This window comes from Hippoglossus stenolepis, chromosome 9, assembly GCF_022539355.2.
Source record: "Hippoglossus stenolepis isolate QCI-W04-F060 chromosome 9, HSTE1.2, whole genome shotgun sequence".
Classification (NCBI taxonomy): Eukaryota; Metazoa; Chordata; class Actinopteri; order Pleuronectiformes; family Pleuronectidae; genus Hippoglossus; species Hippoglossus stenolepis.
Window position 1 is genome coordinate 19555465 of NC_061491.1, and position 25096 is coordinate 19580560.

The 25096-nt window shown below is 45.5% G+C and overlaps 1 protein-coding gene across 1 annotated transcript in view; it reads right to left on the minus strand.

Annotated features, from left to right (window-relative positions):
* Positions 1–2061: 2061 nt before the first annotated feature.
* Positions 2062–25096, minus strand: part of ptch1 (patched 1) — a 50206-nt gene continuing 27171 nt past the window's right edge. The window contains exons 13-24 of the mRNA XM_035166605.2: positions 23008–23126; positions 21797–22460; positions 20684–20993; positions 19122–19264; positions 15025–15208; positions 13013–13293; positions 10235–10372; positions 9935–10077; positions 6327–6426; positions 5671–6021; positions 5016–5565; positions 2062–4906 (exon numbers count right to left, since the gene is read on the minus strand). Coding sequence (XP_035022496.1) covers positions 5017–5565; positions 5671–6021; positions 6327–6426; positions 9935–10077; positions 10235–10372; positions 13013–13293; positions 15025–15208; positions 19122–19264; positions 20684–20993; positions 21797–22460; positions 23008–23126 — 2982 coding nt within the window. The 3' untranslated portion in view covers positions 2062–4906; position 5016. The remainder of the gene's footprint in view (positions 4907–5015; positions 5566–5670; positions 6022–6326; positions 6427–9934; positions 10078–10234; positions 10373–13012; positions 13294–15024; positions 15209–19121; positions 19265–20683; positions 20994–21796; positions 22461–23007; positions 23127–25096) is intronic.

Below are 25096 nucleotides of genomic sequence, written 5' to 3' on the forward strand. Positions count from 1 at the left end.
TGCTTGAGTATCACGCTTCAACTCAACCAACAGTTAACAGTACACATGTTAAACAAAGCATTAAAACTTTCTTGTTGTGTCAAACTTCAGCTCTGTTGCTAGGCAACAGCAATAAAGGTGGGACAAGCTGGCGATGCCAATCACTGAAAGACGCTGTAGTCTAGACCACCTCACTTCTGTCGACCTTCGTTGTTTACACAGTCTAAGGGTCGCACTAAGGAGGCGGCCTTCGGCTGCGTCCTCTGAAGAGTCCCGCCCCTGAATTGAGACACAGCCATAGATTCCAGGCGTCTTGGGAGACACACCATTGTCCCTAAGATAAGTTTGTGTACCATCATAATCATTTTTAAGCTGTTTTTTTAAAGGTATGAAAACTACCTTGTGTTTCTTAAAACTACAATGACACATTCTTCAAATTCAAAGACTTTTTTAACGGTCACATTACGATCAGCACGGGCAACACGTGCATCAGCCTCTACCTTTGTCCTGTGTTTTCATTGAGCAATGGGCTAAAAATGTCAAGTCCGGTTAGAAAAGTTCAAAACGTGACACAAAACACCCTGCCACCCAGCTCTCCAAACACACCCTGTCATTTGTAAGATGTCAGCCTGCCTCTTTGCACCGGTTGGAGAGCATGCAGCAGGGTAGTGTGCCTTTATTGGCTTTTAAAAGATAATGACATGCCTACTGCCTGCGTCCAACCGCTGATCCAGGGTCAGAGAGTTCTTTCAGCTTGAGGTTCAGGTTGAGATTGAGGCTCGGGAAAACCGATCCTTTTATTTTAGGTAAGGAACAACAGAAAGGACACAGCTGGATTTTTGCAAAACACACTGCAGAAGTGCAGAATGTGGCAACACATGAGATGCTTGAGCTGCGAGTTTCCTGCATGTTGAGTCAAAAACGTACGAGAGCAAATTGCTGCCACCCATAAAGCTGACAGGGCGCTCTCCTCGCTCCCTCTTTCTCCCTCCCTCACCATCAGTGTTGCAAGCTCAAGGCCACATGCCCTTTTTCATTACAGCGAACAGGCCAGCTGTATTGTAACTACAACCAATTTCCTTGCAGTCTATAAAGCTGTCAATCAAAATCATACGGAACAGGGAGAGGAGGTGGGGTTGCAGGGGTGGAGCTGGGTGGGCTGTTGGGGAGGACGGCCGGGTTCCAGACCAGATGTCAAGAGCTTTACACCACGGGACACGGCGGGAGGGAGGGGAGGGAAGAGGAGGGAGGGTTTACCTGTTGCTATTCTTCATAGAGAATACCAGAAATGTTTTGACTTGCACGGGGGGATTTCTTTTCATCAGATATAAGGATGAAAAGTGTGAGGTGGAATTTTAAAATGATTGTGTAACATTTTGGGTATTATGTGTATTTGCTTTTTTTTTTGCACAACGTTACCTGAGATGATTAGAAAGTTCCTTCCAGCAGCGGGTTAGTTTAGCGTTGCACTGAGAATGGAAACAGGGGAAAACTGCTAACCAGGCCCTCAGGCAACAAAATCTGCCATCAGCACTTCTTAAACTCCCAAATTAACACTTTGCACCTCTTCTGTTAAATGCAAAAATTCATAATGAAAAATAATAAAAGATAATTTCCCTTAAGAGTGAGTGGTCGAGCTATAGTACAGTTCATGACCCTATAACACCAAAATGCAATTGATTTTGATGTTTTTTGATATTCTAATGTGTGATAATGTGTGTGAATAGTATTTTACATTCATATGTACTTCTTCTTCTTCTTCTTATTTTACACAAGATACTACATGTTGATAAGTGAGCTTTAGAGTGTCCTATTAACCGAGCCTGACTAAGTTTTATGGCATTTCCCACATTTCCAGTTTTTGAAAGCTAAGCTACGGGCTGTGTTGCAGTAGTTAGCACGGACGCCTTCTTGTCACAGCAAGAAATATATGGATTCATATCTGACCGTGTATGCTCAGTGTGTTTGAGTATATATCATCTATAGGAAAGCAAACTATTAGTAGTATTTCTCCTTGTGTCCAGCTGCACATTTAAAGGACACAAACATGTTGAAACAATCAATTCAGAGTCAGACCAAAGCATCTTTTTACGTTTCCATTTATTAAAGTTATGAACAAAGAGACAAATAAGTTATAATATTTTTATTTGTTAGAATTCTATCAGTGTTTGAACATTAATATTTAGAGAGCTAGTACAATTTTCTACTTTCATGGCTAGCCTTTGACGAACCCATAGAAACAGCTGTCTCTCTCCAAGGATTGGAACATAATACTGAAGGGGGAGGTGTTGATGTTGTCTCAAAAGACAGTTAGCAATGAAAGTGTGCACCTTTTCTGTTATGGTATATCATTACATATAAACTCTTTAAAAATATACTTCTGTCAAATACCTTGACAACTACTATGTACACTACAAAAATAAATTTTCATATAAATAAATTATATGGCATACATTTATCTTTGTAACTGAAAACAGCATACATCCACGCCAACCAAGACCAAAATGGTAGTCTGGAAGAACCACTGATTTTTTTTTCCTTTTAAAATCCTCTAAGAGCTATGATGAGACCTGTAGTGTAAAATGTTATATACTCTTTTTTTCCTATTTAACATTAGTAAGCACTTTATACAGATCACTTTATACAGAATAAACTGTAATAGTGTTTTTTTTTCAATAGACATAAAAATCCCTGCATTTTTTATCCACTGGCATCACAACATTGATGAAAGAAAAGAACAAAACATGTTTTATATTACAAAAATATAAATATCGCAATTCAACGTTGAAAACAAGAACATTTAAAAATGAATAAAATAGTTGCCAGCGATGATTCTCTCCGCTACTGCCAATGTGACATCGGGAGAAAACAAAAAACAAAAAACAGAACAACCTATTTCATGCAAGCAGCTGACGTAACATGGTGGACAGAGAGTGTAAAACTGCTAGGACTTCAGGGAAGAGCTACATGTGTTCAACAGGAAGTGAGAGGCAAATTGAGGTGTGGAGGCAGTGATTGAGGGACCTTAAAGTCTGGAACCAGGGGGTTGGGGGGTTAGGGGGGTTACACATTCGCATGCTGACATAGACACACATACAGATATAAACTGGCCATTGCAAGTGAAGCGAGGTGCTGGCGGTGTAAACTCTCCCCCCTGAGGCTATGGGCTGTGCCATTTGGCATTTGGAGGAAGGGGTGAGGGGTCCCAATTAGTGTCATGGCGTTATGTTGTGGATTTTTATGAGCTGAGGTCAGAGAGGACGCTGAGGCCAAATTGGGGCCAGTTATCTTTACTGTCACTAAAGGAGAACTGGGACAGATTAAGAGGATGAACTCATACACACAAACATAAATGTTTACACACATATAAACTAAGACACACATAAGACACACTGTCAGGCCATATCGGGCTTAGCCCTGAGCAGGCTGCAGGGGCTAGCTTATTGGTTGAACAGAAACAAAAAGTAACTTGAGGTGAGATATTGGTGAGAATGACGTTTGAACGTAATCGAGTGCGAAGTTGAACGTGGTCGTACAGTATACAGTTTGAACTTTAGCTTATCCGTTAGACACAGTCACTTAGGGAGCAGAGTTAGCGCCCCCTGTTGTTGACGGTGTTCCAGAAGAAAATCAGTAACGTGAATGTCCCTGTAATGGCACAGCGAGTTTCTGAGGTGGGTTTGATATTTGTATGTCAGTTTAAATGACAGAACCTGTATTGAGCCTGCTAGGGTTAAACAAAACAACCCTTTACAGTAAAAAATAAAACCAGAGAGCAGCCAAACACTGATACAAAGCTGAGAGCAGAAACAGGTTCCAATGCAGAGGCCATAACTAAAAAACAAAACAAAACAAAATTCTTCATATCTGCTCATCTTAAATAGCACGCATAGCGTGTCAAGTTAAACAGTAATTGTTTCATAAGTACCACAGGTTTGTGATAAAAAAAATTAATAGTTTAAGATGCGTACCTTTATACAATAATGAACACACAAAAGACACACAAACACACACACAAATATATGTATATATATATATATATGTATATATATATACATATATATATATATACCATGGCCCTGTTTGATGACTCTAACAATTTCCCTCATGTTTTAAATGAGTGTAAATGTTAGTCTGTTCTGAGGATGAATCTGATGTAGAAGGCAGAAAATAATGGGGCTGTTTCACATCATAGAACCTTACACGCACACACACACACACACACACACACGTATACGAACACACACATTCACACACGTACACAAACACATGTATACGCACACACACATATAAGTAGACAGATCACTTCTTTTGTTTAAAAAGACATTTGCATAGAGTTATAAATGTATATCATTTAAAAAAATATTTTGAGCAGCAACGTTGTGTGCTGGCAGGTACATTTGTCTGGATGAAGCTTCCTAATGGCACAGATCCACAGATGAGTGAACAGTAATCAGAAATCTATCTCTCTCTCTCTCTCTCTCACTCACTCTCTCTCTCTCTCTCTCTCTCTCTCTCTCTCTCTCTCTCTCACTCACTCACTCACTCACTCACTCACTCACACACACACACACACACACACACACACTCTTACACACACCATATAAAATGGCAGCCCCAGTCTGTTACCATGAGGAGTTGTACGGCTCCTAAAATTATAGCTACTTTTTGTTCATATTTACATATGTATACATCTTTTAAATATTGATAGAATCTAATATCTAAGACAATAGTCCACTGGGTTACAGTAAGAATGAGCACCATGACCATGACGGCAACACTGGCGAGTCTTTCGCTTTTTAAGGCCGGGAGGTTGGGGGTGGTGAGCCGGGCTGTGCTATGCAAGGCTGGGCTGTGCCAGGCCAGGTCAGCTGCTTAGTAATAGAGAGGAGTCCATCTTTGGCCGTTGTACTTCCGTTCCCCACAACTGAAAACAAAAAGGATGTTAGAGTGTCAGTATATTTTCAAGCAGGTTTTTCTAAAATGACCATTGCACTATATACTCTATGGATCTACTGAAGCAGCTGAAAAGTCACCTCAGCTCGCCCGTCTGCCGTGGTTGCTCTCAGCTGCCTCAAACTCCAAATCTTGGAGCTCCATGGCCTCCACCGTGTCTCCCCTGGACCCTGTCTGGGTGTCCAGCGGCACGTGCGGGTCCTGGAAAGCAGCCTCGGGCGCCTCTGGCCCTGAGGGGCAGTAACTGTCCGTTGCAGTGTACCCTGGGTAAGAGGAAGTGGAGGGGCCCTGGTTGGACAAGGGGGCCGGGTGAACGGCAACGGTGACGGAGGCCGACGCTGTTACCGTAGTGATGGGTTGGCAATATGGGGTAGAGTTGGGGTGGTGGTGTGGGAGGTGGTGATTAGGTTGTGGGTTGTGGGAAGAGCGGGCTCTGCGGCCTGCTGAGTGTTCTCTATGGCTGTTTGAGCCATAATGTCCCCCAGCCTCAGTAGCAGTTTCAAAAGCGTCCATGCGCGGGCGGGCTGGGGGCGGGACCTGCCAGTGCAGCTGGCTCTTGGGGTTCCTGCTGCTGTTGCGCTGAGTGGCTCCTGGCTGGGGCCCAGAATCACAACCCTGAGAGGAGACAGACTGAAGAGTGACACAATGAGACGTTTATTTCTATAATGTGAGAAACAAGAGCATATCTGCAGTCAGAGCATTAAACAAGCAGCACAATACAGGATATTTCCTTACCGAAGTCACATAGCCCGGCGGGTCGGGCTGTCTGGCTGAGCGCCTGTGCCCTGATCCTGCTCTCCTGTCCTCCTCTGGCCTGACTGCTCTGCCTCTGCTGGTCTGGAGGTGGTACTGCTGCTCCTCCGCTCGGGTTGCCCCTCTGCGCAAGGGCAGGTTGTAGTTCTGCACCTCCTGGCTGATGCCGGACACCGTGGTGTTGGAGCTGTACTCCGAGTCGGAAGAGTCTGAGGCTGCACCAGAGATGGTGGCTGTGGTTGTGTGGTGAGGTCGGACTGAGAAGTGGACCACGTGAGGTGGGGCCTCTGGGGACGGGGTCGGTAACCGGCTACGACCATCCACAGGTGTTACCTGAGAGGTGACAAAGGAGAAGGTGAAGAGACTTGAGATGCTTTCAAACATGCAGTGAACTCCGGATAATCTCCTGAAATCATCTGGAGAGGCTGCATGTGAGAATGCCAATGTGCCAGTCAGTCGCTCCGGACATTCTCTGGAGTTTTTCCTGTCCAATAGTAAAAACTCCAGAGAACTTTGTGAGTCCATGTGAGAATTCAGCAGGATATTGTCCAGAGGATTCACCAAAGGCGAGTGGGTGCATTTATCTCATCAAACACACAATCAAATTTTCTTTCAATTATAATTTTTTGAGCTCTTACCTCTGGATAGGGGCCGAAGTATGACAGTAACACTGGGAGAAGTACGAGACCATTCAGGACTCCCAGAACTGTGAGGATGGCCAACACGGCAAAGAAATACCTGCAATAAAACACGCATATCAAAAACAGATCAATGTGGGGACTAATTTAACTAAATGTAACATGTCGGCACTAAACACAGCGCAAGCAAAACAAGAGTCGCTCAGAACAGCACAGAAAAACACAAGAAGAAAAACAAAGAAAGCAGGTAAACAAAGAAAATACCTGCGCAAACCACAGGGCTTTAGACGTGGAGAGACATGTGTAAGACCAACCATAACACACATGCCCGAAATAATAATTCAACAAAGACGCAAGGCCACTCCTTAAACACACACACACACACACACACACACACACACACACACACACACACACACACACACACACACACACACACACACACACACACACACACACACACACACACACACAGAGATGTACCTTGCATGTTTCTAAGTCCCGCTTAAAGAGGGTTAGTCGTAAAGAAGCCGCAGAGAGAAAAGAAAAGGGGAACCATAATTAGCCGGAGCTTGTTAATTCAAAGGCGCAGGAGGAAAAAAGGGGGGGGGGAATAGAAGGGCAGGTTATTGGGAGCGAGGGTACTCTCTCTTGGGTGTGTGGTGTATAAGCAAACATGGAGAAAACAAAGCAGTGAGGAATGTGAGGGGAGGTGGAAGGGGTAAATGAGGGTTAAAAAAAAATAAGGTGGGGGTGAGGGGAGAGGGTGCGAGGGTGGGGTTGGGGGTGGGGGTCGTGCAAGAGGACAGGGGCCTCCCTTGCTACTCTCTACTCTTGGGCTCTAAAAAGAGAGAGGGAGAGAAGCAAACAAATGAAGTGAAGGGTATAGAATTTAAACAATTTAGTCGAGGGAAAAAAGAGAAGGGGACCCTCAGAGTGCCACCCCCTCCCGGCCTCTCTCTCTCTCTCTCTCTCTTTCTCTCCCTCTCTCTTCTATTTCTTTTTCCTCTCTCTCTCTCTCCTCCACCTCACTTTTCTCTCCCTTCTTTCTAAGCTAAGCCCCTGTGAAATTCCCGGCCACTCCACAATCCCCTCTGTCTAATTAAATCTCCAATGTATCAGGTAAGACCCCCCAATCTCCCCACTCCGAAACCCACCCCTCCATCCCAACCTCCCTCACTCTCCACTCCAGCTTCCTCCCTTAATGGAGAGGCTTTCCCCCTGACATGGTTCTCCAGTGGAAGGTTTTCAGGGATGTGCTAATGAACCACTAACCCCTTTGCCTGAGTCTCCATGATGCTGCTGTTTGTATGTGTGGTACCTGAGGTGTGGACACACTGGACCTCAGACTCAATTCATGTGCAGGGAGAACAACATTTCCCAGAGGAACATCTACAAGTGAGGACCAGTCCTTGTCTGCCCACCATGGGTGGCCTCACTTCCCATGTGGAACCAACAACGAGAGCACCAGCTCGAGTTATTCTTACTCAGTGCTACTGCTGCTGGAACATTCATGTGACCAGAGAACAGGACGTCATGCTGTGAGCAGACGGACGGACATGAATCACAAGATGAATCAATCCCAGGGTTCTTGGAAAAGAATTCATCCTTTAATGAACTCTTCACTTAATATAAACAATAAACCATATGGTAATTACAAAGCAAATCATTAGGTTCTTGCTCTTTTGCACCTTTCGGGTAAATGAAGAGGTTCAGACACACACACACACACACACTGCGTCTGTAAACTTACGTAGACCTAGTTTTAAGACTTCCTGACGCAGTGTGGGATCATGGGAGTTATTGTCTTCAAAACCATTGCCAATGAAAATTTACCTGACACGACTCAGATGCAAATCAACTTCACGGCTGCGGTAATGTGTTAAAGTTTTATTCACGTTACGCAGCAAACGTCAAAGAATAACAGTGGAAGGAAAGAAAAGAAAAACAGTCGAATGGCTAGCAGCGTGTTTTTCCTTGGTCGTACGTTGTTTATCCGGGACGTTAAAGCAGAAACGGTCAAAGCCACAGGTAAAGCGGATGTACATTAAAAAGTCCACCAAAATAAAAACGCCCTATTATCCTGAACAAAATTAGGGATTTCACAACAGGATGGGTAATTGCCACATCAACTTTGGGCGCGTATATGCACATACATGTCGCTACACACACACACGCGTGCAGCCCACATACCGGGCTGAGTGCCCCCGCTAGGCTGTTTGGAGTGAAAACATTCACAGCGCTGACGGGGGAAAGTCAGGGAAACATTTCTTTCGGTGCAAGCAGAAAAATACGAGCCGGGCCTGTTGTTATTGCACCGTCTTGGGGCGCTGCTTTGTTTGCTCAGACAACAGCAGAACCTCTAAATGGAGGCCCGGGACCGAGCCAGAAACCAGAGCTCACCACTGGAGGTGAAGAGAGACGCTCTATAGGCCTCCCTGTGTTTGTGTGTGTATGAGCGTCTGTTTGTATGCGTCTCTCTCTTGAGTGTGTGCTCTAACTGGCAGGCACACCATCATTGACCCTCATGATTACAAGGTCAGGAAGCAGGTTGGTGTGTCTGTGTGTGTGTGTGTGTGTGTGTGCATGTAAGAGGCCTATGCACATGACAGAGTTTGTGCTCTTGCAAATCACATGGACTTCAGTGCACCCTGTTCTTAAAGGAGCAGGTCAAACTAATTATATAGCTACCTCGTATAGCCTCCAACAACAATGTGTGCATGTGCAGCCACGTGAGACCATAAGAGACTTGAAATTATTCACTGAGCTCAGTGGAAACTTCTCATAACTCTCCAGAATGAACACTATCATTAATTTCCCTCCCATGAACGGCAGCTGGTTGTTACCTTTCTGCCCTTGTCTTACACACAAAAGTAGCCACCGACGCAGAGCCCCCACAGTGTGTCGGCTTTAATTTCCACTTCTCCTGTCTTTCCACGACTGCCCCCCCACCCTGTTACCCCTTCCCATGCTTATAAATGTCTAGCGAGGGCAGTTAAACTAGCTGAAGGAGATTACAAAAGCCAGAGGACCTTCCTGTTCTCTTTCTCTACCCCCTCTCCCTCTCTGTCTCCCCTATCACTCCCTTTCACTCCGCTCTTTGCTCCCCTCTTCTTCGTCGTCTACTCCCCCCAAGCCCTCCTCCTCCCTGTTCCTCCTGACCTTCAACTCTCCATCCTTCCCCTGGTTTCCCCTAAAATGTCAGGCATGAGAGGCATTAAGGGGGGGGGGAGACACAAGGGGAGAGGAAGGTGGGGAAAGATAAAGGCCTTGTTTATGAAGTTTTCTCGGAGATTGAGCCCCAGGAAGTGGACAAAAAACAGGTACATCGGCGGTGGCTGGAAAATGGAGGAGGTTTACAGAGAGGGGGTATGAAACTGAGATGCGGGTGGAAGACAAGAGAGAGATAGAGGGAGGGTACGGAGGGAGAGTGTGGCCTTCATGCATGATTTGTGTCTCAGGTAGATTCCTGTGTGACATGCAGGTTGAGGCATGGTCTTAACGGTCTACTAACGCCACACAGACGCCACACAATAACCTTTGTGAGAGCAATCCTGTGTTGGCAGAATTAAAGCAGCATTTTCTCACGAGGTTCAATTTGTACTCACCTGACGATAAAGTCGAACTCAGAGCCTGCAAGCATCAGGACACCTAATAAGGTAGAAAAGGCTCCGTCGAGCACCGGAGCAAACATGTGCTCCAACGCCAGCACGGCCCGCCTGTGACGATCCCCTATGGCTGTCAGGAACGCCTACGAAACACACACGATACCCAACACATATATCAAGGACTTAAAATATGACCCCTTTCTTAACTTTGATTTTATAATTACGGATTAAGCTGGTTATACATTGATGCAGGTTATTTTATTCTTAGTTTTTTGTGTCACTGTGCGTGTTTGCGCCTACCAGGGCCACATGGACGGTGAACTCCACTCCGATGCCCACGGAGGCGATGAGGATCACCACCGGTACGGCGCTCAGCTTGATTCCCATCAACCCCATGAAGCCAAACAGCTCCACGGTCATGAGAGACAGCACCAACACCTGAAAAAGGAGGCATTTCCATTAAAAAAGTAAAAGTGGTTGATAAATCCATATGAAAAGTGATTCTAAACGTTTAATGAAACACAAGATAAAACCAAAAATAGGATAGATTCTGGCTGAACGTGGCCACAAGTAGGATAGAAAGTTAAAATATATGTTTGTGCACTTGTAGTTCAGCTTGAACCATGTTTTTGAGGATAAATACCCATAATTCTCACAAGACATGGAAATGCATGAACCGTTCTTTACAAGCATCTTCTTTTGGAGAGAATAAACTGGTTTTCAGTGGTTTTCACAGATTTGTCATGTCACACGTTTATCTGCTCTGTGTCTGTGTGGATAATAATAATAACAACTTCTATCCACAGTTTCCAGGGCTGGAACACATATCAAACACATGTCAGCATAGTGGGAGAGAATCTTCTGTGTTATTGTTCTGTGATAAACAGACAGTAATTCACAGCATTTGAATTTACAGCTGACGTAGACTTTGAACGTACACAAGACAGATGGAGTGTAATACTAAAAGGGGATGATGTGATATTCTGCCTTAGAGAAGTGTTAAGTAGTAACCGCATGTGTGTGTGTTTATGGATGTGTGTGTGTGTGTGTGTGTGTGTGTGTGTGTGTGTGTGTGTGTGTGTGTGTGTGTGTGTGTGTGTGTGTGTGTGTGTGTGTGTGTGTGTGTGTGTGTGTGTGTGTGGTGGTTTCAGTAGAGCAGGACAGGAGCTGGGAGTAAATGCCATTATCAGCTGACAGGTGTCAGGTTACATGGGGCCCAAACCCTTTGAAGAAGGTTGAGGTGGGCAGGGGAGGGAGCGGTGTGTGTGTGTGTGGGTGAATAATGCATGTAAGTATCCGCATTGCTTGTCCACGAGGGGGTATTTGTGTGCAGCGTTTGTGAGCAGCATCTGACTCCAGTTAGACTCTATGCTAAAGTGCATTTTGGGTGATCTGAAGACAAGTGGACACTGACAGAGAAAAACATTTGGTGTTGGTCATGTCCAGAAACGTTCAGCGAATTAAACTAGACTTCACTTTGTTTGGTCTTTAGATTTAGAACGACTCTGACACAACTTTAAAGTGTTCATGTGTGTATCTGTTGTTTTACCACAGATGAAAGCCAAACCAGATCCCAAGTGATGCCTCTAAATCCATTCTGGTGCCAAGTGCGAGCAGCAATCAATATCAAGGGGATTAGAAACAATCTGTATAAATCTAAACACGAGATACAAGGTTTAAACAAGGACTCTGTGTCTGTGTGGGTGAGATGGATTTCAGGGCAAATAGCTAAGAGGGTTTGAGGGGGCTTAGGGTTGAGGGTTTGACGTTGCAGGGCTGGCGGTGGTCTGGTCCCGGACAGACCAAATGGTTAAACTTGACGCCTCTCCATAACTTGCCTTTTGATCTTGCTAGTAAAACCTGAAGGATGAACATGAGGCCCACCCCTCCTCCTCCGTTTAAGGGCTCAGGTGGCCTGGCCACTGCCTGTCGTAAAATACAACCCACCAGAGAGAAAAACCAGAGTGCTCTGTGTATGTGTTTCTGTGTGAATTATGTACCTGTGTGTTTACATGTTCATATTGCATGTGTGCAAGTGTATACACGTCTGTGTGTCTGCTTTAAGTGTGTGTGCCTGTGTATGCGAATGTGTGTTTATGTGTATCCTTGGAAACTTGCGAAAAGACTGGGCAGAGGAGAAGTGTGGAGGATGGAAATAAAATCTAACTTTTTATAGGTTTAGAGTGGGAGCAAGTTGCTCGAGCAACTTTGTGTCCTTTCCCCATTTATTTCAGAATCAGTGTCTGGGAGTGTTGGACTAGACTAAACACACTGGCCCTAACAAAACAGCACAAGATAAACACTGTTGACTGGGGCTACAATAACACAGCAGCCCTGTATCCTTTCTGACTCGCCTAGAGATGCCTTCAGGACCACACATAGAAATCATGAAAGAAAAACACATTGAGTTTTTTTTCCTCTGTAGCAGTTTGTCTGTTTGTCTGTTGTTGTGTCCGGCTACTCCTCCAAAACCCATCCTCCATTCCAATCCAAACTTTTCCCAAACAAGGTTCAGGGGTTTGGCATTTGCATCTGTATTCATTTTGCATTTAATGTCATTGTTGATGTTGATTTATACTTTTTTTCTTTCCACGCATTTATTTTGAAATCTAACCTTTTACTTTGAAATCCAGAACTATCATAGACCACTGGAAATATAACAGAAGAAGAAGAAGAAGACGACAAACAACAGCAGTCGCAGACAAACATTAAAAGCACAAATCATCCCTGGAAGGAGGCTCAGATCACTAGCTACCAAGCTAGTGAAATGTGTATGCGCTGCATTCATATGCAACATTTGTATAACTCAAGCTTTCAGGTAAATTTAGTCAAACATACGACAATTTCCTCCAAACAGTGCAGTGGATTTAGAAATAACAATTGTAACATTCCAGTAAAATGCAAGATTGTACTTAAGCACAATACTTGAGTAAATGTACTTTGGCCTGGTCTATCAAACTAGTAGATATAAAATGAGCAGCTAAATGTAGAGCTTTCTCAACGTCTGCTCCGGTCTATGGGTTTATGCCTGTTTCTCTGCCTTGTACTGTGTAATATTGTGTCTGCTGTCACACTCACGATAATGCCGGCGGTCCACGGGTTGAGCAGGAAGAGGGCGCAGACCAGAAAGGTGCAGGCAAGCACGACGCTGATGGACAGCAGGAGCCAGTGGCGCAGACTAACGTACTGTTCCCAGAACAGGAAGGGGTAGCCGTTGGGGTAGGAGGGCAGGCCCTGTCGGCTGTAGTTGCTGCAAATGGCTCGCACGCTCTCGATGGCCTCCACAAACTGCGGCGTCTCGCGGAGCCCGTTGAGGTAGAAGGGAAACTGTGCGTATTCGATGGGCTCGGCAGCCGGGACTGGATGGAAAGAAAAATGAAAGGAAAGGTCAACCTTGCAAGATGATGAAATTTTGATCCAGAAAAATGTATTACTGATAAGCATTAAGAAAAGGATAAGACAATGAATCAATGGCAACAATGACATCTGCAGATAATATTTGTCTGTTCGGATTAAATGACATTAGGAATCTGCAGAAATAATTTGTTCTCTTCAGCCAAACCACCAATATCATGGTTTTCCCTCCCAAATCCAACCTCGCTCCAAGAGTAGCTACATCTGTGGGCAAGTGTGTGTGTGTGTGTGTGTGTGTGTGTGTGTGTGTGTGTGTGTGTGTGTGTGTGTGTGTGTGTGTGTGTGTGTGTGTGGCGGGGGTGGGCGGAACGGTGTGAAACAGAGCTCCATTGACTCCAACCCCAGCCGGTCTGTGGGCCAGCTTGGCTAATGAGGGCCTATCAGTTCCAGACACAGCAGCGTGTCAGGGCTAACGTTGATTCACCGTAATTACAATGTCAGAACTGCCGCCATTACCACACCCTAAACTTAGCACGGCCACCTAAAGCATAACACGGATGCATAACCACACATACCTGACCATCATGCAGCGATGAGGTCATCTTTGGCGCGGACAAAAGAGTGTATTCGTTCAGATTTTTTTAATAACACATTGCTGCAAACTCTGAAACGCTGCATCTATCTATCACTCTACTAACTATCCTTTTTCGTTATAGAAATACACGTTTTTGTGCCATCTGGTGCTGGTGTGCGCGCGTGTGTGTATGTCGCTGTGCCGACAGGGTCAGACTGGAGCACTTGCTAACATGGCTTGGCCTGTTCTCGTCTCAACTATAAATTTTAGGACACACGTTGGCTTTGGGCCAACACCAATCCGCTTCGGGGAGCTCCCATACAGCCGAGCACTTCACGCTGCTTATCCAATCATACCCCCACCCCCCTACCTCCCCTGTAAAGGACTTCCTGCTTGTTATCCAATTGTGCCTCCCACCAAAACCCGGTCTCTCTCCTTGTTATCCAATCATTTTCCTCCCCCGTGGAGCACTTCCTGACTTGTACCAAATCACAGGCTGGAATCAAACAACAACATGAATGTACTTTTTTTAATATGAATTACAGTCCGTGTGTGTGGTAGGGAAATGAGAACAGGGTGTGTGTAGTGTTTGGGGTCACTGGAATTTAATAATGTTTGTGTATGTATCCCTGTGTCTGTGTGTGTGTGTGTGTGTGTGTGTGTGTGTGTGTGCATGTGTGTGTGTAATACTAGGGCCCCATGGTAGCCAGGATTATAGCAGTCACCACAGGCACCATTAGAAGAACCACATTGAGCCACGTCTTGGTCGTCGGCCCTGCAACCTGAGCTCACACACACACACACACACACACACACACACACACACACACACACACACACACACACACACACACACACACACACACACACACACACACACACACACACACACACACACACACACACACACACACAGGCGCACACACACAACGGAGTGCTACGGTAAAGTCTACCACCCCGTCTTCAAGCTAATAGGCAGACAAGGAGCTCAGCTTAAAGTTTCAGACAGAACCTAGTAAATGCAATTTGTTTGAGCTGCGACACGTAGCAGGTATGAACTGCAGCATTTCAAATTTATGCAATGCTTAATTTCCTTCCTTGTGTGAAAGAAAAACAATTTCTTTACACTCCTTTACAGTTGTACCATATCCCGTGAACTTACTGCTGAGGCGTGTCTCGGGCATGGAGTCGGTGCGGTCGTGGGGCCACTCTGGAGGGTGTGGGCGAATGTTGGCCTGCGAGGCGGCGTACGCCACGGGATCGTTGGTGACCCAGGCGGTCAGATAGATGTAGAAAGCCCCGGGGTTGATGATCCCATCTGCGTCCACAAGCCGATGACGAGTCAACTACGGAAAGAAAAGAAGAGAGAGGGGATGAATTAATGATGATAATGCAATTATTGAAGTACACAGTTATGTTCTGCTCTGTTGTGTTTTCTTAAAACACAACATTCAGACATACACCCGTGGATGGAGTTTAGACCGTTGACCTTTTTTGTAAATGAAATAATTAGCAAATGGAAAAAGTGCAGCTGAGGTTAAAGAACGAGGTGGAGCTTGCATATGAAATCATAATGCGGGCGTCAAGTGTACATTGGACACGAAAAGGTATTATAGAAATAAGACATGTTGAACCAAAACATTCTACAGGTGAGCTGACCACAGACGTGCTTATTTATTCACACGCATCAGTGCAAGAGAACGGAGCAGCTTTCAAAATAAGAGTCAAATATTAGTCCCTCTCTCTTTCCAACCAAAGAAAAATCAACAAGTCAAACACTGGTCGTCTTTTTGAGAATTTCCCGTACTTCTCATCGCGGCTTCCCAGAATTATCATGCCACATTAAAACATGGAAAATGCAGAATCAGCTTCTCCCTTTACATACAGTAGATATTGGCTGGCCAACCTCAGGCCCAATGTCTTGACCACTCTGAATATATTTCTGACAGAGGAGTTGCAGCTGCCGCAGTCGAATGTGTTACCAAGTCCTGAACATAGTAATATATTCATATTTGTTATGTGACGCAAGCTCTCTGTTCCTTCCTGGCATTAACATTATTTTTGGGTGATCTGATCCCGATTAGGCAGTTCGAAGTACGTCAGTTCATACCCGGCATTAGAATGTGTCTCTTCACAAAAAGGCTGTCACTGCTGTTTTCAATGTTTTTAGCCAATCTGACAATGAGACTGGTCATTTGAGGTAGTATAATAAAAAAATAGATATATAAAATGTGTATCTATGGAAAATATGAGAATTCTAAAATCATTTTCTGTTTATTATCCTTCAATGTGGCCCAAGAAGCGTTTGCATACATCCTGCGTCCCAGACCTCCTCGGACTGTGGTCTGAGTGATCGGCCTGCCTGACGCGTTCGTCAACAATCCCAATTTCATGCTAGAGACACACAACATAACCAACTTTTAAAGCTTTGCTAGCTGTAAATACATAAGTAAATACATACCTAACTACAGCACAGAGCTGCATGGCTGTAGACTGTCGACACACAAAATATGACATTACTTTGTCAAAGCTATATTCCCTCCATCACTACTACTTGAATTCCCTCAGACTGTTTTCCCTGTCAACCCATGTGTCTGTCTATGTGCAGATTTTTCCTGAGCTCTGTTTCAGTCATTTGCTGTGATGGCTGTGGTCCCTGTGTAGACTAAGAATGGCTTGTCCCGCTCGGGGCCGTTACTTCCAACCTCCCGTGTGGAGGCAGAGGAGCGTAGCTTAGCATCGCTACCTCCCGAGAGGTAAAACCATTACAGCACACCGCTCTGTCACTCTCCCTTCTAGGAACCATAAATCCCTTCTTCACGGAGGCAGGGAGAGTTTTGGGGGTGAAGCTGGACTCATGGGGCTAGGTAGATGAAGGAAGGAGTAGGGGTGGGGGTTTCGACGAGGAGGGGTAGGGGGCAGGGGGAGAAAAATTGCTTGAGTTAGCGTAACAATAAAAAAATTGGCTGGAGTCCCTGAGCACGTCTGTGTGCAGTTAACCTGGTTGTTAACACTGAAGGAAATGCCACCCAGCAAATGGAGTAGAGCTATAAAAATAACACAACATCTGTACAAATGTTGCTCACACTTGCTTCTCCTGACCCCTACGGGTACCCAGAATGCCAGGCGCCACAGACCGACCAGAAACCTGAGAAGAAAAGAGCCCTTGATAGTGTCAGTGTGGCCCTCCTTAGAACTTTTCAAACTTTCCAGCTCCTCCTTCCCTGCGTTCACTCTGAATCTTTATCTCTCTGTTGCCTTATTTTCAAAGTACGCACGCACACATGCTCGCACTAACATGGAGAACCAGCTTCCACGTGAGACCCAGGCCTGGGCCATAAGGAACGAATGGTCACCCGGCACAGGGAGAAATGTTAGCAGCGACAGATCAAAAGGCAGAACACCTCTGCATGGATCCGTGGAGTGGCATATCATAATAAAACATCTAGCTTTGCAATTTGCCAGGGCTGGAAAAGATCTGGTCCTCATTTCAAGGCACAAAGCAAAACAGCTACTGCTGTAAGTGCACACACAACCGACAAAAGGCCAAACGCACACTCAAAACATGCACATGCACACACGGAGCTTCCTCAAAAGAAACCACGTGTTTGAGCTCCCCTGATTCAAAGAGGACACAGCAGTGGAGCACGTAGGGAGGGCGAGGGAGGGAGGAAGAGACAGAGAGAGAGAGAGAGAGAGAGAGAGAGCAAGAGTGATAGCACGAGAGAGAGCTGGATTCCAGAGGATCTGGATTGAATTTAACAGCAGGATACGCAACAACTGTATGTCTTCAAGCTGTCACGGGAAGCCCAGGCAGCTCTGCTGGCGGCCCCCACGCCTCACGGCATATACACTTCCCTCACATGCACAGGAAGTGATGTCACAGGGCCGCACACCAGGTCTAACTCTGCTTCCTGTTAGGCCAGTGGAAAGGGATTGGAAGAGTCTGTGTGCTACTGCAATGGAGCTCAATGAAAAAGACGACATGCAAACGCAACACACAGAAACACATGATGAATATCATTAAACACAGGACCCAGTGGAGCTATGTTAAAGTTCCTTATCTTTGTGGAAAATAATCTCATTGTTGAACAGAATGTGGTTTATTTTGTGTTTTGTGTAGAAATCACATCCAAGAATTTTATTTTCATACTTCTCCAGTTCCTTATCTTCTGTTTTCGCTGTTTCCTGCCAGAGAATGCAGCCATGCATTCATGTATGTTGCTTTTTTCGGTGGTGGTACCAAACTAAAAACAGCATCATATCAGCTCCTTTCCTCAGCTGTATATAGACTCATTTCCACTTCGCTTTTTGTCATTATCACATTTTGGCATCTTTTGCTTAACATGGAAGAGACTTGATTTGATCTTCCACTAAATTCCTTTCAAGGCTTCCATCACCTGGTGGCTTGTGTCATTGTTGGATGTCAAACGCGGCTCCAATGCCACACTGGAGACAGGGCTCACATCAATGTATCTACCTCAATTCATCATTTATCAAAAATATGCAACAACAAATGTGAATATGTTGCAATATTTTGTAATAATTTCACAACGATTTAAATTATTCTGTCCCACGGGGCTGCAGAATCCAAGCTTATTATTTATGAACCCATTGGGGCCTATAGGAATTTCTCTGTTGTGTCTCTATTTATTTCAACCTCCCAACTTCACATAGTGTGGCTCGAGTCACTGACACAGTGTCAGACTTAGAGGCTTGACGCTAAAAGAGAGAGAGCCACTGCCAGGCCCCCGCGCACATGCACATCACACGCACAGAGGATAAATGGTTTAAATGAAGAGTTAATAGGTTTTTCAGAGGCAGACTGCAGCCCCGGTGAGAGCTTTAAATTCCAGGGCTCGGTAAAGTCATCACCGAGAGAAGATGAAGACAGACAGACATAGAGAGAAAGAAAGACTAAGAAGTGGAATACAAAGAGAGAGTTTTTTAAGCTGGAGCTGGCTCGTTCGGCCCCAATCACACATAACAAAACAGATATACTGGATGTCACAATACCAGGAATTTGGTAGCAGCTGCCAGTACCTTATAAATTCCAGGATTTTTGATACCCAATCAAAGAATTGAAAGAATAGTAGGCTGCTACAAAGACAATGTACCAACACAGAAATCTTATATTTCCCATTACCGTTTCAAACTCGCTGAATTCTACCCTCACGTCCATGGTGCACGCTCTATGTACACCCTCACATATCTTGACAATGAATCACATGGGAAAAACTGACATGGGCTTGAACGTACCAGGTTGAAGTTGATGGGCTTCTCTCTGCGTCCCGTCTGCACCAAGAGCTTGTAAGCCAGGACGCCATCGTCAGAGCCGTTCCTGTAGCTGTTGAGGGTGATGCGGCCGGCCTCCCAGTCCTTGTCAAACGCCTGCTGAAGACCTGCACGAAACCACAACCAGACAGATCGGTTAAATGTGGATGTTTAAAAAAAGGTTTCATTCTCCGTCCATTTATCCTCTGCAACACCCTCATAAAGTTCAAAACACAAACACAACACATTAAAAACCCAGCACAGTGCAAGAGAACACAACACAACACGGCAACAGACTAACACCGACCCTGTGGTATTCCTGATTGATGAATATGATAACGCAGTTCAATTCTCAACCAACAAACCTCTTCAAAAGCCGAAAATAGGCTGCCTTTGATTCAAAGCAATCATTAGTGAATATATGAGTAACACATGTCTCCTTTTTCTATACTGCTCTCTAATCCATATGTGAATCAGCCCCCACTCTTCTTTCGGCTTTCCCCCAAGGCCCACGCTGTGGTCTGTCTGTGGGAGATGTTGTTATGGGTCTCTTGCTTGGCCTGTCTGGCTCCAATTTGTCCCACCATTGCAGAGAGCAATATCAGACACAGTTCCTTCTCTACCTCCGTCTCTCACCCACAAACGCTCTGTGTGGTTCCCAGCTGGCACGCACACACGCACGCACACACACACACACACAATCTGCTCGATCGTTAGCGGCACGTCAGTAAGTGGAGTTGTCACAATTCTCAGGCACCGTCAGTGCTGGGTATACAACGAGCAACCCAACCCAAAGTGAATCCTGCCATCATGCAAATTTAATGTTTAAATTAAAAGTTTGGTTAGTTGATATTTAACACCTCAGAGAGCCCATCCCACTACCAGGGCTAACACGTTATCTTGCCAAAGTCATCCTTGGGTCATGCCGCACACCTCCACAAAATTTCATGGAAAATAGTTTGGTCGTTTTTGTGTAATCCTGCAAACTAACACACAGACAAACATGGCCTCCTTGTTGAAGGTAGCCAGCACAAACAGTAGTATTTGGTGTATTTCAGTGCCAGCGTGCAATCCCAGCATCATCTGCAACCATCTCCACTGCCAAAGGCCTAAGTATAAAAACATGGCCTCCCACTCCGTCCTCCTCCATCAAGCCCTCTCGTGGAAGACACAAGTGATTTTAATCAGCTACTGTCAGTGTCCATTTTGCAATCCCACCTACTTCTGAACCTCTGCCCAACATCTTGTTTCTTGTACATTCATGTCAAAACACTGAAGGAAATTATGATCTCAAAACGTTTTCACGAGGATAAGTAAAAGTAAATTATTTCCATGCCTGAACGATACTGAATAGCGGCACCAAACGAGGTATTAATAACAAAACCATCTCTTACGTCAGAATTTGGGCAACATTCAAATGATCTAACTCAGTGTCTGAATCATGTTGCTGCATCTGACTCACTTTATTGTCAAAAACAGACAAAGAGGTTGTGATCAAGTCCAATTTAAGTCTGTGCTTGCTCATCATACATCAAGTTGAATTTCACCTTGCAGCCAGTCCCTGAAGTAGTGAAGCCACATGCGCGGCAGCTGCCCATTGTCCTCCTTCAGCACGTAGCGGACGGTGTGGAACCTCCGGTGGAGCTGGTGCAGCAGCGGCTGGATCTTGGCATATTCGGCCCGCTGCGTCACCACGTACATGTTGTAGAAGGAGAAGAACTTGAACTGGGCGCCGATGAAGTCGTACTCGCTGGTTTCCCTGGGCACGATATCCGTCAGCTCCAGGCCGTCCCTCACCTGGGTGGTCCCGTACAAACTGACGACCAGCAGGCAGAGAAAGAGCACGATTACCACCACCTGGAGGAAGAGGGATGAGAATGAGGATTTATCGATGATGGCCGGGCATCTTTAAAGCTTTAAACCATTCAAAAATATGGATGCCTTCTCTCTTTTAGCAAGATATTCCAAAAGATGCACTGGAGGAATTTCTCACAAAACTTGGCAAAACGAAGGAGGTGCACATTTGAAATATTAAACGCAAGTCACTTATACCGTCTATTTGTTTATAAACTGTCTGATGACCACTTCTGTTTGTTGCCCCAGATCATCCCTATGATATCAGCCCCCCCCAAAAAAATAAGAAAATAAGACCCAGGTTGTAAAAAGACAGTTTTTTCCTTAACTCGTTCACAATAATGGGGAGTATTGGATTAAGGCATCAGAGGAGTGCATGAAGCAATTTGGATAAATGGAGAAACATATGACAGTGAGATGAAAAGAACCAAGGTTTTTTAATAAAGTCAAGCACAGGCCACCACATGATTTCAGTTCTGGAAGACTTTGAGAGGACTGGCCACCCACTAAACTGAGGTCAGACTGTGTGTGTGTGTGTGTGTGTGTTTTTGTGTGTGTGTGTGTGTGTGTGTGTGTGTGTGTGTGTGTGTGTGTGTGTGTGTGTGTGTGTGTGTGTGTGTGTGTGTGTGTGTGTGTGTGTGACTCAGATAGGACATGACCACAACTTCAAGCACAGATTTACTCCTGCTCTGCTGACAAACCCTCCTGTTCACATTATCACCACAGTGAGTCAGCACAAACCCACTCACACAGAAGCTCGTTCTCCATGTCTCTATTCTACAAACACACACAGACACTGAACTCACCTTGGTGGTGGGCTGCAGGAGAAACGGGGCATAGTGCTTCTCAGCAAAAGAAGCCAGGGTCCAGTGGGAGCAGCGAGGCTCGAGGCAGCGCAGGCCCAGCGAGGCTTCTCCAAACTGGGACAACAGGTTCCGTGTGGAGCTGTTGTTCTCCGGGCTCTGACCTGCAGACGAGGCCGCATCGCACTGAGGAAGCGAGCTAGCAGTCGGGGCTGCAGGAGGAGGTGCGGGGTGATGGTGGGGAAAGGTGGCGGGACCTCTGGACCCACCATTGCTCCGGCTCCCGCTATTGTTGTTGTTGAGATTGCTGCTGCTGCTCCTGTTGCCGTTGGCGTTGCTGCAGTAATAGTCACTTGGGTTGCTCCTGGTCTGAGCTGTATTGATGGGCTGAACAGAGATCTGGGAAGTGGGCTCGGCTGTGGTGTAGAAGGCCTGAGTTCGGGGGTCATACTCTGTCCTGAGCTGCACTGTGGACTGCATGGTGATTTCTGTCTGCTGGGCAAAGCCATGGCTGCTGTAAGAGGGAGGAGGGCTACTGTAGCTCGGGGGAGGAGTGCGATATGTGGTAGGTGGGGTGCGATAGGACGGGGGAGGGCTGTAACGACTCCCGTCCGCCCCATCCAGGTACGCCTGAGGCTCGATCTGGATCACACGATTGGCACATGGGCTGAAGAGATAAAGACAGGGGAGAAGTGTCAGAGCGTGGACTGTCAGGGGGGGGAAATAAAGCACATAGATAATCAGATTTTGTGAAATTGTTCAGAACTTTCAATGTTATAGTATTCTAGAGAAGTTATAAGAGGTTAAATCTGTTTAAAAAATCTCTGTTATTGTGACTCTTCTTCTCTCTGCCAGCAGCATGAAATATGGAGCAGAGACCCGACAAGGGAATTTAATAGTGTGTGTGTGCACATCTGTACAGCCGCTGTGCCAGCGAGCAAGCCCGGACTGGCAGGCAGACTGGCGGAGTTTAATAAAGACTGTGACAGATAAACAGACAAGTCTGTTTCAGAGCAGCCAGACAGAAACAGACAACTTAAGCAGTAATTAGGGTTTGACTGAGAGGGATTAAGGTGAAGATATCGCAGAGATATCCGTGTTACCCAATGTTAGATCAGAGATCAGAAGAAAACATGAAAAAAAGGTGAATGAATGAGCAGAGAACGCAATAACTTTCATTAGGAATGAAAAGAAGAAAACGTGTGTGTGCACACCTGTAGAAGCAGCAGAAGATGTCAAAACGTCGGTCCTCTCGACGGTAGAGGTCCATGCTGAGGATGGCGGGAAAGATGAGCAGCACCATGGCAAAGTTAAACACCACAACCACTGCAGCCTGCGAGAAAAACAGAAAGGAAATCAGGCTATTTGATGGAATAAGTTGCTAATAGCAAAGAGAGGGATTGGGCTGTTGATGTAGTCGTCTTTATATGATGGAAAAATGATGGAGGAGACAGAGTAGGTGACACGATCTGGAGAAAAGTCTGGTGGGAGAAAGTCTAAAGAAGGTGGGGCTTTAAAAAGGTGGCTATATTAGAATTAAACACACTAAGAGCAATAGGTAAACTCAAGACAAATGTTTTTCTACACAAAACCTCAAATCATGGGGTAAAAATCGAATGTAATGTACTGAAAAGTATTTCTCCATTAATGTTTCTGCATCTCCGTCAATGTAAAAGTTATTATCTTTTAACGTAAACACTGGAAAACCCTTAAAAGTACCTTAAAACAACACAATCTGAATAAACTGGCTTCAAGGAAAAAATGCCTTTCAACACATTTTCAATTCCTTTCGAGGCAAAAACGAGTGAGTAGAGAAAAAGCAAGGCATCTGTGTGTGTGTGTGTGTGTGTGTGTGTGTGTGTGTGTGTGTGTGTGTGTGTGTGTGTGTGTGTGTGTGTGTGTGTGTGTGTGTGTGTGTAATAGAAGCCAGTACAGTGTTGTGGTTAAGTATTTGAAGGTGGTGCAGTGGAGCAGGGGATGGGGGTTGGGGTTAGGTTGGGGCTCTTCCCAGAGTACAATCTGGATCTTGCGTGGTTGCCAGACCACTACACACACACACACACTCAGGCACACACTCATTCACAGACACACACATACGTGCCAGACCACCCAAGGAGCCAGAGGCCCGTGGGGCCTGAGGTGATGAGCAGGCGTTGCGGCTGTACAGACAACACACACCCCTTATGCACACACACAGACAAAAAAGCACATACACACAAGTATCTGCTGCCAGCTTTAGAAAAAATGGTACAGTCTCCTACTTAAACCACACCTAAACACCAACCAGACACACACACTCACACACACATCCTCGCCCTCCCTCATTCCACAGCTCGCTACTCAGTCAACAAGAGAAATAATGTGAGAGAAAAGAGGTGAAGTTGGAAAAAAGCTTTGTAAGTAGAGTAGAACAATTAATTCTCAATTGGCCCACTAACGTCCAGACAGATACAGTATGACTCCACTCACTCACTCACACACACACACACACACACACACACACACACACACACACACACACACACACACACACACACACACACACACACACACACACACACACACACACACACACACACACACACACACACACACACAGAGCGACCGCTAGCTGACCCCAGAGCGGGGAGATTTATCATCACATCTGTCCTCCACGCATGAATGTGTGTATTCCTGTGTGTGTTTTTCGTGTTGTTATCTGGACAAGATTCCTCTTTTTTCTCTTGCTGATGGAAGGAAGAAAACGAGGGACATGACTGAGGCAGGAGAGAGAGAGAGAGAGAGAGAGAGAGAGAGAGAGAGAGAGAGAGAGAGAGAGAGAGAGAGAGAGAGAGAGAGAGAGAGAGAGAGAGAGAGATGAGACCACAGAGGAGTCGACAACAGGAAGTTTTTAATGGTGATAAAGAGACACACACGCACACACGCACACACACAAACACACATCTCAGCGTTGATACAAGGCTGACAGATGAGCACCGCTGGTTGCAGTTGTGATGTGTGTGTGTGTGTGTGTTCCATAATAAAAGATGGGTATCAGCATGATAGTCTACCTCACCGCGAGTCTGCCCTCCACCAGTCACAAAACCACAAGTGCAAAGTATGCATGCTATGCGTGTGTGTTGTGCATGTGTGTGTGTGTGTAAAACGAGGCTGCGTGGATTAGACCCATGGGGTAAATGCATCATGTTTGACAGACTTGCGGTACTAAAGCCATCTATCCACACATGCTAATATTGTACTCAGTGAGGCGACATCTTGCCACGCTGTGTGTGTGTGTGTGTGGATGTGTGTGTGTGTGTGAGA